This window comes from Caretta caretta, chromosome 7 (assembly GCF_965140235.1).
Source record: "Caretta caretta isolate rCarCar2 chromosome 7, rCarCar1.hap1, whole genome shotgun sequence".
Lineage (NCBI taxonomy): Eukaryota > Metazoa > Chordata > Testudines > Cheloniidae > Caretta > Caretta caretta.
In genome coordinates, this window is record NC_134212.1 from 73,388,925 (window position 1) to 73,403,408 (window position 14,484).

Sequence of the window (14,484 nt, forward strand, 5' to 3'; positions counted from 1 at the left end):
AAGTGTAAGATACAGCCTTAAATTCCTTTCCAAGATTTATGTATACATATTCTGCATGCAAGTATATGTGTCCTAACTTATATTTGAATGCATTTGCTATCAGGCAGGTTTTGAGCACTAATTCAGTATATTTTATCAGGTTACTTTAGTAAGCAGTTATGCTTACAAAATTATGAATAAGAGGAGGAGTTTGAAATATGCGCAGAATGCATTTCAGAGAAGCAAATAAATTCACTTCAGATAGCTCTCCTCTTTATCCACCCATCTGATATAGAAGAAGTATAAGGTCCCAATCCTACAATTGGATCTGCTTGCATGGTTACTTCCAGCCTTGGGTAAGCCACAGAGATCTGCTACTGTTGATCCAATTGCAGGATCAGGGCCTTAGTTTTACATCTGTGACAGCTGCAGATAAATGAGAGCCAATGTTCAAATCTAGAGACCGCATAATTGGATCTAATTCCCCTCTCACCACCATGACTCCATTGACTCCTGATTTACACCAGTGTAAGAGGGAAAAGAATCAGTTCCAATAAGTCTTAGTGATGAGTGATAATTCTTTAAAAATAAATGGGCATGAATAAAAAAGTTCTAAAGTACTTTCTACCCTCTCTGCTCACTATTGCCCTAAATTTCATGCTCTGCCTCAGATAATTTTCAATTCCCCCAATTTCTAAGCCAAAAACCGAATGGTATGGATTAGAACAGGGGTTTTTCATAACACAGATCACAGTTAATATAGAGATTGTCTCGTGAATTCTCTTACTTTTCCTCCCTTCCATTTATAATTGCATGATATTCCTGTAGCAACTACAGCAATTACCTGGAAAATATTTAGTAAATTTTTAGCTGTCTTTAATGCAATTCAGCAGCTGGGAGTAATGAAGAGGAGCCAGTACTATATGATCAGCCATGCACTACTAACCAATGCTCTGTGAACCACTGAACCTCCACAGAGCACAGTTTGAAAACCTCTGGATTAGACATGCTTGATGTAACACTTAGTACATTCAAGAGCTAATTCTCCCTTACCATACTGAGGGCAACACAAGGATTCAGACAATCCATAGAGAAATGCAGTATTGCTACAGTGAGATCAACATCAGTGGAAGGACATATACATGCAACTTGCACTTAAGAGACAAATGAAAATTAAAGTAAAACTACAGTCCATGCAGGAAGGGTCAGTGATAAACAGGAGAATGTAGAAGACAAAGACAGGTGAAGAAAAGTCTTTTCTTTCCCAATGCAGTTCAGTCCACAGACGCTAATGGTGGACCTAGAGCTATGACGAGGTTTGTTGGCTTACATGTGCTCCCCTCTACAGACTGATTTGAGGATGGGTTCACTCTTTTTGTTAACCTTGTATGGACTCCTCATTTTAAATGAATATTAATTAGACAGATTACAAATAATCATCATCACCGTCCTGGATCAGGCCATCTCTCCAGAAGGGGTGGCATGGAAACAAGTGGCCATAAATTCATTGTTCCCACAAAACTACCAGACTAACAGTTTGTGGCGCCACTTTGCCACCAGCTTTCGTCAAGTTGCCTTCTCTGACATCAACCAGGTTTCCACATTAACCAGAAACTATCAAGGTTATTCACTATCCTTAAGTCATTGAAACTCTTATGTGTGTCAAGGGGGGCAGGGAGGGGGTGGAACAAGATAAAACTGATAAAATTCTCATTATTTCCCGATTCTACTTAGGTGCCCTGCATGATGGAGTTAGTTACACACCTGGCTTTCTTTTTGTGAGACCCCCTGTGAAATAAGACATGGGTCCACCTAAGGATTTCAGTAGTCTACATAGCATATTCATGGATGGGAAGATTTGGCAATTGGGCAGGGTCAGAGGGTGCTAACAACTGGAGATTTTAGCAAATGAGGAAAGAGGACCAAGGTGTTTGTCTTGATTTGGGTGTGTCAGAAGGCTCTTACCAGCTTAAACGGGACACAGGTTCTTACAACTGAGAGTAGGGTTTGGGTATATTCATTTTCAAATATGGGGCTGGAGATCGTGATAGAACATTGAGAAGGGGAGGTCCTGAGTGCCTGACCAATGAGGGCACCACAGCCAGATATTCAATACATTCATAGAGTTAGTAGTGGTTGTTAACACATCAAATTCTAGCTTTTCACATTTACAAGCAAAATTGTGTGCAAGACACCCACGAAGTTGCTGAAACCACACTGACAGGTCCCAGTCAATGAGTCTGGCAGAAGAAACTGTATCAAAGAAGCTTCAAAATCAAATCACTCTCTTGTAGGAACCAAAGTTTGAGTACGCTATAATGTCTCACGTCTGCTATCTTTGCATGAAGAATTCAGAAGCAGTTCTAATATAGAAGTATTTGAATTTCCAGCAGTGCTAAAATGGTCCCTACATACCCATCCCTTCTTACTGAACAAATACAATCTCAACTTGTCTCACACACAATGCATGAGAAACCATATTTTGGAGAAAGTGACCTCTTCACTGATTCACTGTATAGCAAAAGCTTAAAATCCTTCCCACATAGGCAGGGTATGAGAAGGGGCAAGTAAGTAAAGTAGCCCCAGAGCATCTCCTCTCTCGCCATCCATTCATGCAGGAAGCATGAGAGGTCAGGTTCTTAAGCCTGGTTTCTCACAAACACACACTTGCCACGTACCAGCATGCACTGCATGCAGTCAGTTATCCTGATGCAAGTCTAGTCACTGGAAGAGGGTAAGAGAGAGAGAGAGCATTTGAAGGGTACTGAAGGGCAAAACAAGGGTATTTAGGAAACAGATTAGTTGGGATCAAACAGGCTTAGAACACAGCAGAAAATGAGCATTTCCCTGTGTCATAACCAGACAAGCAGATTTACCTGGAAGGCCTTTCGTTTTGATTTCCTAGTAGCACCACCTTGGCTTTATCTTCATTAAATGTTATAAACATTGGGCTTTTTTGGGCAAGATTGCTGGGATGATATCGTTGCCCACATGCTACACTTTGTCTTCTTATTTGGGTTGTGGGCTCTTTACAAAACAACCCTTTGAAGCTAGCCTGCTGCACTGTCACCAACATTCCTCCACTGAACAAAACAATCATGTTTCAGATTATACCCTAAAGACAGACAGATACACCTGCCAACCACAAATGTCACTCCCAAGAGTTAGACCTTTTCACAGGGTGCTGAAAAATGAACTCAAATGTTATACGTCTCCATACTCTCTCTCCTTAACTTGCTATTTTAGGACAAAACAAAAGGCTCTTGAATATGGTATTATGGTTGAAAAAGATTAGAGGACAGCTCTGGCAAAGCAGTAGCAAGGTACTATGAACTAAGAAAATCTGTATAAATTAGTGATGGAGCCCATCCAGGCTAGAGCTGGCCTTAATCACAAGGCTAGTCACTTTCTGATGCCCCCTGCAAATTCTCATCAGTTCTCTGTCCATTACTTTCTTGAGCAGTGGGACTGAGTAAGAAGACAACTCCTGGCCTAACTTCTCCACTTCACAGTGGAAACCTAATTCTCAATCACAAGGAAAAAGTGGAAGATCTGTTAATGACATAAAACTGCTTTAGCTTGACTTTTCTGGCTTTTGATGGTTTGTGACACAATCTAAACATTAATTGAAGTGCAGATTTTTTTTAAGGAATTTTCTTTTTAAAATGAATTGTTAAAAGAAAAAAAAAACAGAAATAATTGTATTTGGTTTTCAAATGGTTTCATGAATATGATCCATCATTTGAGTCTGTTAAAATGGGACTGAACAAAACATTAGAATATGTGCTATATGAAATAATTTTGCATTAGTAATGGGGGATGGATTATCTTCAGTAATAGGTCTTTATTGTCTCTGATTTCTAGGATTGCATTTCAAACCTTAGAAGAGTTACATTTTTCTACAAAATTTTACATGAGCCCTATACAAACAATTAAAGAATTAAATGCTGATAAATTTAGAGATTATTTAGTTTATGTTTTCTGCATGTTTTCCAGGGAAGAGGAGGACAACTATTTCTAGTGCCCCTCCTCTACCCGACTCACTAGCTGGTTGCATGTGTTGCCTCCCCTGAATCTGGCTCTGGTAATTAAGCAGTTCGGATGTGCATTTAGGAAGAACTAGGGGAGACCAATCCCTTCTTTCAGTTACTGTTACGATACATTATACGTCTCATTTTTCTGATTATTCAAAAACCTACAAAGACTGAGAATTATGTTTAGATAAAAAGCACTTAAATTCTGGGGATTATTTCTGTCATTATTAGTGGCACCCGCCACTACTAATAAAACTACATACATTACAGTGTTTTGATAGTAAGTGCATACAATTCCTATTAACATTTACACTCTGGTTTTAATAATTCAGAAGTGATTTACTTCAATCTTAAACTAGACAAAATATTTTAGCTTTGAAATATTTATCATTTTTTAAAAAATGAATACACTAAATTATATATTGATATTTTAAACTCTCTATAAATCTTCTATGTGAAATAGACTTTCACTTATTTGAACCAGATTCTGCTCTCAGTGACACCCTGGGAAAATCCAGAATAACTGCATTAACTTTAGTGGAGTTACTCTGGATTTACACAGATGTGAATGAGATCAGAATCTGGCCCTTGGCATTTCCATAAATTAAAATTATTAATAAATATTTATAATATGGCTTAATTTGTAATTGGATTGCCATGGTGATTATTAAAAAAAATAGTTATGGCATTTTCAAAAGCAACCACTGCCCACACTCTCTAAACACTCTTCCTAAGGAATTTTAATACAGCTCAATTTTTGAAACAGTATTCCATGTTGTGGAAGCCCATGCAAACCTCTCCAACTGAGGCAGCATTACATGTGCTTCTACAGCACAGAAGACAGATAGAAGTTTTAGTGAATTCAGCCCTGTTATGAAGAGTCAGATATTAGAACTAGAAGGCTGGGAACTAGCAAAAAGTACAAGAAGAATTTTAATGTAACTCACTGACTTAGTGTTTGATCCACAACTATTGCTACCAGCTAAAAGGCCTGCTCCAAAGCTCACAGATGTCAATGGACAAACTCCAGTAGGCTTTGGATAATGCCCCAACAGAGAAAATCTTTAGTTCAAGTGGTAGAGACCTGTGCTTAGTGCTGATGGTCCTTACTTCAATCCCTGCTGATGACTCATGGTGTGAATTGTTACAGTAACACCAGTTATCTCCACGGAAACCATGAACACACTTTAATTTAGACTACATTCTTTTTATATGACCATTAGAGCATTAACTATATATGAAAGAGCAATGGGAGCTTTCTTGATATCCTATTAGCAGAGAATAAGGGTATTTATTTTTGGACCTCTCTGTTAGACCTGCCTGATTTCAGATTATATATTTTAAAATAAAATTATTGTAGCAATGTTTGCAATATACTTGTTGAAACAAAGCTACCTCATTCTAACCCCCAGCAATGACCCACATGTCAACACAGCAGGTATGTACTAAGTCAATATTAGCAACACCTCAGAGAATGCAGACTACAAAAGGAATTTGTGCAATTATTATAATTCCCTCTCCAAAATCCACAAAAATACCTTGTTTTCTTTTGTTACTTAGAATTTATGTGTTCAGTTCTATTCTTGTCCTTTTATAGGCTACACCGAGCCTTCTAATTCAGATCATTTTGAGACCTGTAAGAATTATGTTTAATTGAGAAAATCTTATTGACAACGTTCTCTATTGTGGAAAGAAAATTTCCTCTCCTTCTCATATACTTCCAAGGTTTATTTTATTTTCCAGAGTAAAGTACTTGTGTAAAACAGGCACAGCATTACTTTAGTTTTTAAAATCCTTTTATTTCAGATAAAGCATGCTGCTATATACAGAAAAAAGTGAGGGATCAAAACAAGAGCAATACAGAATGAGCAGCACTTTGCCTGAAACTTACAACATGCTTTTAAAAACTCAGTACATGAATTGTCTCATATATTCTTTTTACTTCTAAACCATCTCTAACAAAGTGTCACATAGTCCCCTTTTCTTCACAGTCTAACAGCTGCCACATTCTACCTCTATCTTTCTCCCCAAGACAAATTCTGGTTTCAAAGGGAAAACTATAAGCAATGTTGCCAGCAGTGACTCTTAACAATATAGCACATCCAAGAAAAATAAACTTATCACATCTAGGGTCTTATCTGAAACATTTTTTAAATATTGAAATAAATTAAAAGGACTACGTATTTAGAACCTTTCGGCTCGGCTTAGTATGTTTTCCTTCCCAACTATCTAGCTCCAGTTTGACTTTCTTACAGCAGTAACAAACACTTCCTGGAAAAGTATATCTCCCCTCAACCCCCAAGAAAAACTGACAATCATTTCTGTCTTGTTTCTCTCTGTATTTAAATAAAGTATAATGGCTACATCTTTCCCCCATCAATACTTTAAAGTTATAATTTATCAGAAGGCAAAAAAAAAATCCCCTTTACAATGATGATCATTTGTAGGTCTGATTTTTTTTGTTGGGTTTTTTTTTTTTTGGGTGTGTGATAGTGGCGAAATATTGGGCTAGCAACAGAAAACAATAAAGGCAGGCACTCAGAGAAAACCCCCTATCTTATGTCTGTACTGTGTATATATATGATACCCCTAGGTTCTAACTCAGTAAAGCAGTTAATTCTTTAGTGTAATTTTATATCTTCCACATTTATTTGTTACACATGGGTTTTTAACTTTTAACATTAAGGATTTGCGCCGATAGGCCGTGATGCCAGTTGCGCAATTTGGCAAAGCGTGGGCTGTTACGTTCCGTTTCAAACCTTTCCCTGTGGCATGGAGAAAGAGAGAGAGAAAGAAAAAGACAGAGAGAGAGAAGAAGGAAGAAAGAAAGGGGTTAGGGAATGTAGCCACCACTCCCCTGCTTTATAACTAGGGCAATGGCAATTTATTTGGATTTATGTTACCTCCCAAAATAAAGGCAAACTAGGCTGGGTGATCCTTTTCCAGAGAAATTTGGAAAGCTTTTTAGATTTGTAATTTTGAGCTGTAATGTAACACAAATTTGTATTCCTTGGTTTTGGTTTTGTTTGACAGGGCTGCTTTTGCTAGAAATTCTCAGCATAATTCTACTGTTTTCCTGCCAGCAGACTCTCAGCTTTTTTTCCAGCTGAGCAGGAAGTGAAAGTCAACATTGTACAAGACAAAATCATTGCAAACATTTCCTATCCTGTAATATCTAGGTCAGCCTATATCTTTTCTCATAAGGACCAAAAGCTGCAAATTTGAGCGATGTTTCCTCATAGCTTTTTTGCTTTTGTTAGAGATTAGGCAACGAGAACCTGAAATCCTTCAAATGTGGTATTTAAATAAGTATCTCCAGTCATTTGAGTTAAAAACAGAACAACACAGAGGCAGAATCTGTACAGTGCTGATCACCTCCTTCCAATATCTAAGCATTCTCAACTTCCATCAACTTCAATAGGACAGAAGGGCACTCAGCACCTCACAGGTGGTGTTCTACTTCTTTCAGGATTGGACCTTTTCTGGATACTGTACTCTGGTTTAGGCCCCAGGTTTTTTAAGTTAAAAATATAAACAAGGGGGGGTGGAGGAGCAGAGAAGAGAACTTTACAAACCCTAATGGAAATTAAAATGTTCACTTGATTTGTGCATGTGTTTGTTTCAAAGCAGACAAGTTCATTTCTCCTGAATGGCTGATATCCAAACACAAAACCACTGTATTAATGCAGGAGAGCCAGAGAGTGAAACTGATTAGAGAAACAGAAAATAAACAGACCAGGGTAGTTTCACTTTCCAAGCTTTACAAAGCACAAAAAACAAACAAACAAAAAAAACAACAGAGTACTGTAAATGGTGACAAGTACTTTAACTTTTTTAATTTTTCAGTTTCTAACAGCATAATATGATACAAATAACACTTCTAAGGGACTGTTGATGTATGATTTCTCAAATGCTACTTTATGCTTATAAAAATAAAATGATTCAGAATACCTCTAGCTGTGATGCTGCAACTTTGAGAGGTATTTTTTCAAAGCAATGTACAGGGTGGTAGCTATGTAAGTTCAACTGGATTTAATAGGAATCATGAAGTTTAAGAAATCTCTCAATGTTTTGAAGATATATCCCTCCATCTCCATGTACGGAAAGGTATTAGTTCAAGAGATGTCTGTTTTACTGGCGATAGACAAATTACTTATCAAATTTTCAACAAAACATTCATTACAATCCCAATGTAAAGGAAAGGTTTCATAACAAATGGTAATCTTACATCAAAAGTACCTCAAAAAGTGCCTTTCATCTACTACCACATGTGCCTGTGTGGCTGCCAGTATAACTTGAACAAAAGAGCCATAAAACACACTTATTAATATGAAGTGAAACAGGCATTTTGCCATCAGAAAATTCCTGCATATTATGGGCTCTGTTCAAAGTACATGCCAGTATGTATGACAATAGGCACCAAGTCTAGGGATGAACACTTGTATTAAAAAGAGGTCCCCCATATAGGAAAGTTACTTGTGTTTTCCTTCTTTGAAAATGTCTAAAAGAAAAAAGTAGACATGGAGCTGCCACTAAGTTTGAGTCAATCCTTATTATTGTTCACACTGAACAAAGTTGATACACAGAGAACAGAGGAAAAGCACAAGAGAGAAGAGAGCACTCTTGGCAGGCATGACTTTGGACCAAAATTCTCCATTACATGAGAATTCTGACAGTTTAACTTGCGTGTACATGAAACTTTTCCATAAGGGATGGCATCTGACAGTCTGATATAGAGCTCAAACCAATGGATCTCTAAAAAACAGCAAGAACTCCTGCAGGATTTGTACCTCCAGGAGATCCCCTCCTTTGGCTGCCCCAGAAACCCCCACTGTGGATTTCAAACCATGGAAGAGTAACAATGTATAATTTTGCAGGCTCTGTCTACAGTAATTTATGCTGCTGGGAGCCTGGGGGTGGAGCTTAGCATAATGCACACCCGTTTATACCTTCTGACCTTTTGAAACTAGGACTCTGTGGAGGGGTTTCTGCTGTATTGGGTAAGAGGGCGGAAGAAGACGGCAGCATGCTATAGATATGTCACTCCCTCCTTCCATGCCTTCCAAAACTAGATCTTTGGACACAGGTTGTTCTCTGCATATAAAAGCAGAGAGAAGCATGGGGGTGGAGGTGGGGGATGGGGATAGGAAGAATGTGTGCGTAACTGTCCAAATAACATTCCCTTCAGCATTGGTTAGAAGGACAAGCACACCTTTAAAAGTCTTTGTATAACATTCCCCAGTGACTTATATTCAGTGTCATTAACACTTCCTTATTAAAAAAAGATAATGGAAAATGATACATCAGAAGTGCACAATGCTGACAACATAAAATACACAAAGGATAATATCATGTACTTTAAATTACATCAAATAAGAAGTGCAATTTACAGTACAAACACTTATGTGTTATTAACCAATTATTCTTTTAAAATCTATCCAATTCCAAGTGTTTTTTTCAACACCCAGGCCTTTCAATATGCATCTTCTATTTATGGACCACAGCTAAAGCTCATGAAGGGCTGGCTAAATTCTGCCCACAAACAGATGTATGGGAGCCAGGCCCCTGAATCAGCAGACAGAATTTAGTACTAGTGAAGGTCCTTCCTGTACATAGTGTTTGTTTGGATACTGCAGGATTTGTTTTAAGTTCCACTGAAGTTAACAGAACTTCAGTACATACTTGCTGAATCGAGACTTACAATGAAATCCACAGGAATTGTGTTTGCACATTTGAAGACAGAATTTAGTGCAAGGGTGGCACAGTCTCAGACTGATATGGAGGTATCTAGCTATGCAAATTTCAATGAACTGTTGTGGATCCCGGATAGGAAATACATCCGGTTGAAAATATATCCCTTGGATTTGTATTTTCATATTGTAAGTAAAAACATTCCTGTTTTGCTCATCGACTCATCATTTGTAACCCTACATTAGGTGCAGAAGAATCAAAAGTCCAAAACCTTGCATATAAACCATTTCGTAATAACACAAGTTAAACACTGGGTGGGCAAAATACCAGACAGATCACAAACCAAACAATCTGTTTAAAACATTTTTGGCAAGATACGGATGTGGAATATGTAAATAGAATACATCAGGCTAGAACCCCATACACTCTAGTTCATTCACAAGTTGCTGAACTAGATGCAGAAATCTCTGGGTAAAATCTATGGCTTGTGTTATGCAGAAGTCAGACCAGATGATCATAACTGTTCGTAATAGCCTTACAGTTTAGGCCTTTATGAGTCTAGGAATGTGTAAAATCCTTACTGGCAGAACATTTGAAAATGGATATGTACTTTTCTCCAGTAGCAAAAGCAGTCCTGTATCCTCATACTGTGTATTATCTAAAAAAAATATAATTTTTTTCTGTTTCACATAAAATATATTCAGGTGATGATTATTCCATGTCTGTAATTGGAAACAACTACATTACTATATCATGTCAGCTGAATCAAGTGCCAATCACAGGATCATCCAAATAAATTGCACATTAAATTTCAACACTACCACAATATCATATATTTTCATCTAGTTACAGAATTGAATGCAGTCACATAGGGCCTGATCCTATGAGCCCAGCACCAACAGCACTCCCACTGAAGTCAATGGGAATTCCATGTGCAAAGAGCTTGCAAGACTGAGTACTCGTTCCAGGATTTTGTACTGTATTACACCTAACTGTCACATTGTTACCCTTTCAATCGAGCACTTCTTGCAGATTTCTAAGCCAACAGCATTTTCATTTTAGTGATTGTTGAGTAAATGTGTTAGAATATTTAAGAAAAAAAATCTAGTTTTGTATTTTCATATTAAAGCCATTTTAGAGCATTAGGTAGTGGTTATCAGTAAGAAGAAGGCCATAATGCCTGCTGCTAGTTGCCTACCTTGATCTCCTCAGGGCTTCTTCATCCGGGTCTTGCACTGCAGAAGAGAAAATGATTCTGTTAAAAAAACCTACTAGATGAGGCCCACAATCCAACCCCAAGTTACCAGAAAAGCATAAAAGAAAATGACATCTAAGGGGATAAGCATGGCAGCTTTCCACCATTAGGTCACACAGAGATATAAAGCGAGCAAGAGCAACTCTGGCTTCCGTGGAATTTATAGGGTTAGAAAGTGGGGCAGTGGTAAGAGGTTGCAGTTGTACTACTTTCTCAGCCACCTACCAGCAGCTGATTCATAGTTTGTCTTGGTTGTGCACAAGGACCCAGAGCGGGCTTTCTGCTCCTTGGGAAGAGCCTGGAAAAGTGGCAGCTTCACACGTAGAGGTCATGCGGGGGAAACACTGGGTAAATGGTGCCTGTCTCCCAATGATGGAATGAGAGTAGTCATGAAATCCCCCAAACTCCCTGCTATCTAAATTAGGAATAAGATGTGAAGTTGGTGTCCGATGGTCAGAAAAAAGAATTGCATGGGCAATAAACACAGAACCTCAACCTCCTGTGTCATCTGTGGACTTGGGTCAGGGTCTAGTGTCTAGGTAACATGGCTGCTAGAAAATCATAGGTACGGTGCAAATGAGTTTCCATTTTCTGATTTCAGTGTGCCCACTGTGTAAAAGTATATTACAACAGATGCTAAGATGATCATTGCCTTTCAAATGAATTAGCAGTTTTGTAAACCTAGCCCCCTGAGAAGTGAGAATTCCTACTTGATTATACTAATTACATTAGATCAGCAGTTCTCAGACTGTGGGTCAGGACCCCATTTTAATGGGATTGCTGGGGCTGGCGTTATACTTGCTGAGATCCAGGGCTAAAGCCCAAGCCCCACCGCCTGGGGCCGAAGTGGAAGCCCGAGGGCTTCAGCCCGGGCTTGCAGGGCAGAGAGTACAGGCCCCCTGCCTGGAGCTGAAGCCCTTGGACTTTGACTTTGGACCCCCCTGCCAGAGGGCTTGGACTTTGCCCTCCCCGCCCCCCACCTGGGGCAGCTGCACTCGGCGGGGGGGGTGTGGCTGAGGCTTTGGTCCCCCTCCTGGGGTCATGTAGTAATTTTTGTTGTCAGAAGGTGGTCGTGGTGCAATGAAATTTGAGAACCCCTGCATTAGATTGTTGGGGGGTGGGGAACCTACACTAGCCCAAGACATTCTAGGATCTTGTTTAGTTAATGACTATTATTAGCACTCACCACAATAAAATAAGAATAGTACTCATGGCTGATCAAATATTTCCTTTATAGGAAACAATGTGACAGTTAGCATTTAGGTTTGCTAATCCCCTTTGAACTAGATTTAGAGCTTTGTGAGTTTAACCCACATTGGGGAGCTTTACTGAAGGAAAGGAGTCATCTTTTAGACTCAACAGCTAGTGTATAAAAGAGGAAAGAAAAATAAAATTAATCTTAAAACAAATTTGGGGCTTCATTGTTTGACTTACTGTACTCCGTTCCCGTCATCTGGGCGAGGATGCGGAAAGACTTGGACTGCAGATTGGCAGAACGGCGAGTCCAGTCATCAAGCTCATCCTCAGACTTGTTCTGAGTTTTAAGCACAGCCTGATACACTGGAGAGGCACTGTCAATGTGAGGATCTTTAACAGGAAGGCTACTGCAATGCAGAAAAGGGCGCATTATAAAACAGCACATACTGGGTTTGCCCCCCTACCCTACCTCATGTTGCAGTTTCTATTCCAAAACAACCAACAACAAAAACCAAAAACATTGTTTTTGAAAAAAACCACTTGCCTAAGAAATAAACAAATTACAGTAGATCAAAAACATGTGAATCGAGAACATTTCAGTTCACTTTGTCTTTAACATTGCATATTATTATTATTCAAACCAATATGTTTACTGGTCTGTCCATGACCCCTAAGCCAACACAGCCACAAAATTATGGCAGTAATATATCAATATAAAGCAATAAAGGATGGTCAGCAAGTCAAGATTACTGGACCACTTGAGTATTGTTACCCCTATAATTGTGCATAGTGAATGCCTCATGTTGTGGAGCTAATTAACTGACCCTAGAGTATATTATTGCAGTTGTGGAACTGGACTATTTTAAGGTTACACCGAAAAGGAGAAAATATATTTTGATATTAAAAAGTTAATTTAGTACAGTTTTTTTAATTCTTTCCAGAGTTAGGCTGGTACCAAAATGTTGAATCCAAACACTTCAGAACATTAGAAAATCTGGATTCGAACTCAAAGCTCAGACACTTCTCTAGTTATTTCATATTTCAAACCTTCACTATTAAACTATACCTAATGTTTATGATCCCTCTGATGACCTTGCACAGACTGTATAGGAAGAACCATTCAGTTTTGCATACCTAGAGCCCAAACTACAAAAGTTCATGAGACACCCTACAACACCAATTGAGTTAACCTCTAATTTGATTTATGACGCAAGCTGGAAGTAGACATGGTCATTTAATAGTTTTTTCCCATCAAAATAACTTTTGCATAGTGTGCAGTTAAATTAAATATTAATAGAGCTGCAGATACATATATTGATGGTGATGTGTGCAGTCATGTCATACCTTGGGTCCAGGACTCCTCTAAATACAACATTATTTCTGAAGTGAGTGATTTACATTGTAACTGTATGATCCATGCCTTACAGAGCTTTGGAAGTGGCATGCTCGATGTCATGAAAATTGAGAAATAGCTATTTTAAAAATTAAGGGCCATATTGTCCAATGAGCTCCCTGCCATAAAGGGCAAGGAATCAGAGCAGCCACCTGCTATAAAACCTTCCTCTAAAGCCCAGGCAGTTGCCCAAACTTCCTACTTGTGGCACTAGTGAATTAAGCCTTGTATCAGAAACATCCTTAGTATGAGGGCTAATGAAGAAATTTTGTAACGTGAATAGAAAGGAAAGAAATGAAGCCTACATTACAGTCATTCAATTTTCATGTCTCACCCCTCAAACTACTCTCCATGAGAAGCATGAAAATAAAAAATATAAATAACATTTTGTCCCTCACAGCAAATGATTTAGTAAAGGTTTCCAATTCGGTGGTAAAATTTTCATGTTTCCAACTACACTTCATACGTTCATTTTTCTATTGAGTAAGCAGCATCTTTTGCTTTTTTTACTGTAATGGATGACTGGCTGCCTATTACTGGCTAACAACTGATTAACTTTATATCCCCAGACTTACATTTTGATCCTGCAGGAGATTAAAACACTGCTGTGTTTGATGGCAAATTTCACTGCTGCAGAATGATGGACACTGGATAATAAAACCCAGTGGATGGATGGTACTGCTGACTTCAACGATCAGCTATGTGTTACTGTGACAGTACTAGCATTTGGGTCATGGACAGATAGACAAGTTCATTTTGTTAAATCCTCTACTTACACTGCTTTGTTCTTGTATTATGATGGACTTACAGAAAAAAATTTGATTAAAACTATAAATATAAAAATGCCCAATAGCTCACATGTGGCTGTGCAGCTGTAGAGATTGAGTCTGAGATTTCAGAATAGAAATATGTATCAGGGTATATTCATATCTTTA

The 14,484-nt window shown here is 38.4% G+C and overlaps 1 protein-coding gene across 15 annotated transcripts in view; it reads right to left on the reverse strand.

The window, feature by feature from the left end:
* Positions 1-14,484, reverse strand: part of LDB3 (LIM domain binding 3) — a 191,855-nt gene that overhangs the window by 63,687 nt on the left and 113,684 nt on the right. For 14 of the 15 annotated variants that reach the window (XM_048856758.2, XM_048856769.2, XM_048856770.2 and 11 more), the window contains 2 exons: positions 12,394-12,563; positions 10,903-10,939 (listed from right to left, as the gene is read on the reverse strand). In XM_048856758.2, the coding sequence (XP_048712715.1) occupies positions 10,903-10,939; positions 12,394-12,563 (207 nt within the window). Of the gene's footprint in view, positions 1-5,791; positions 6,779-10,902; positions 10,940-12,393; positions 12,564-14,484 lie in introns of those variants that run through there. The other variant, XM_048856773.2, reaches the window with a different exon arrangement.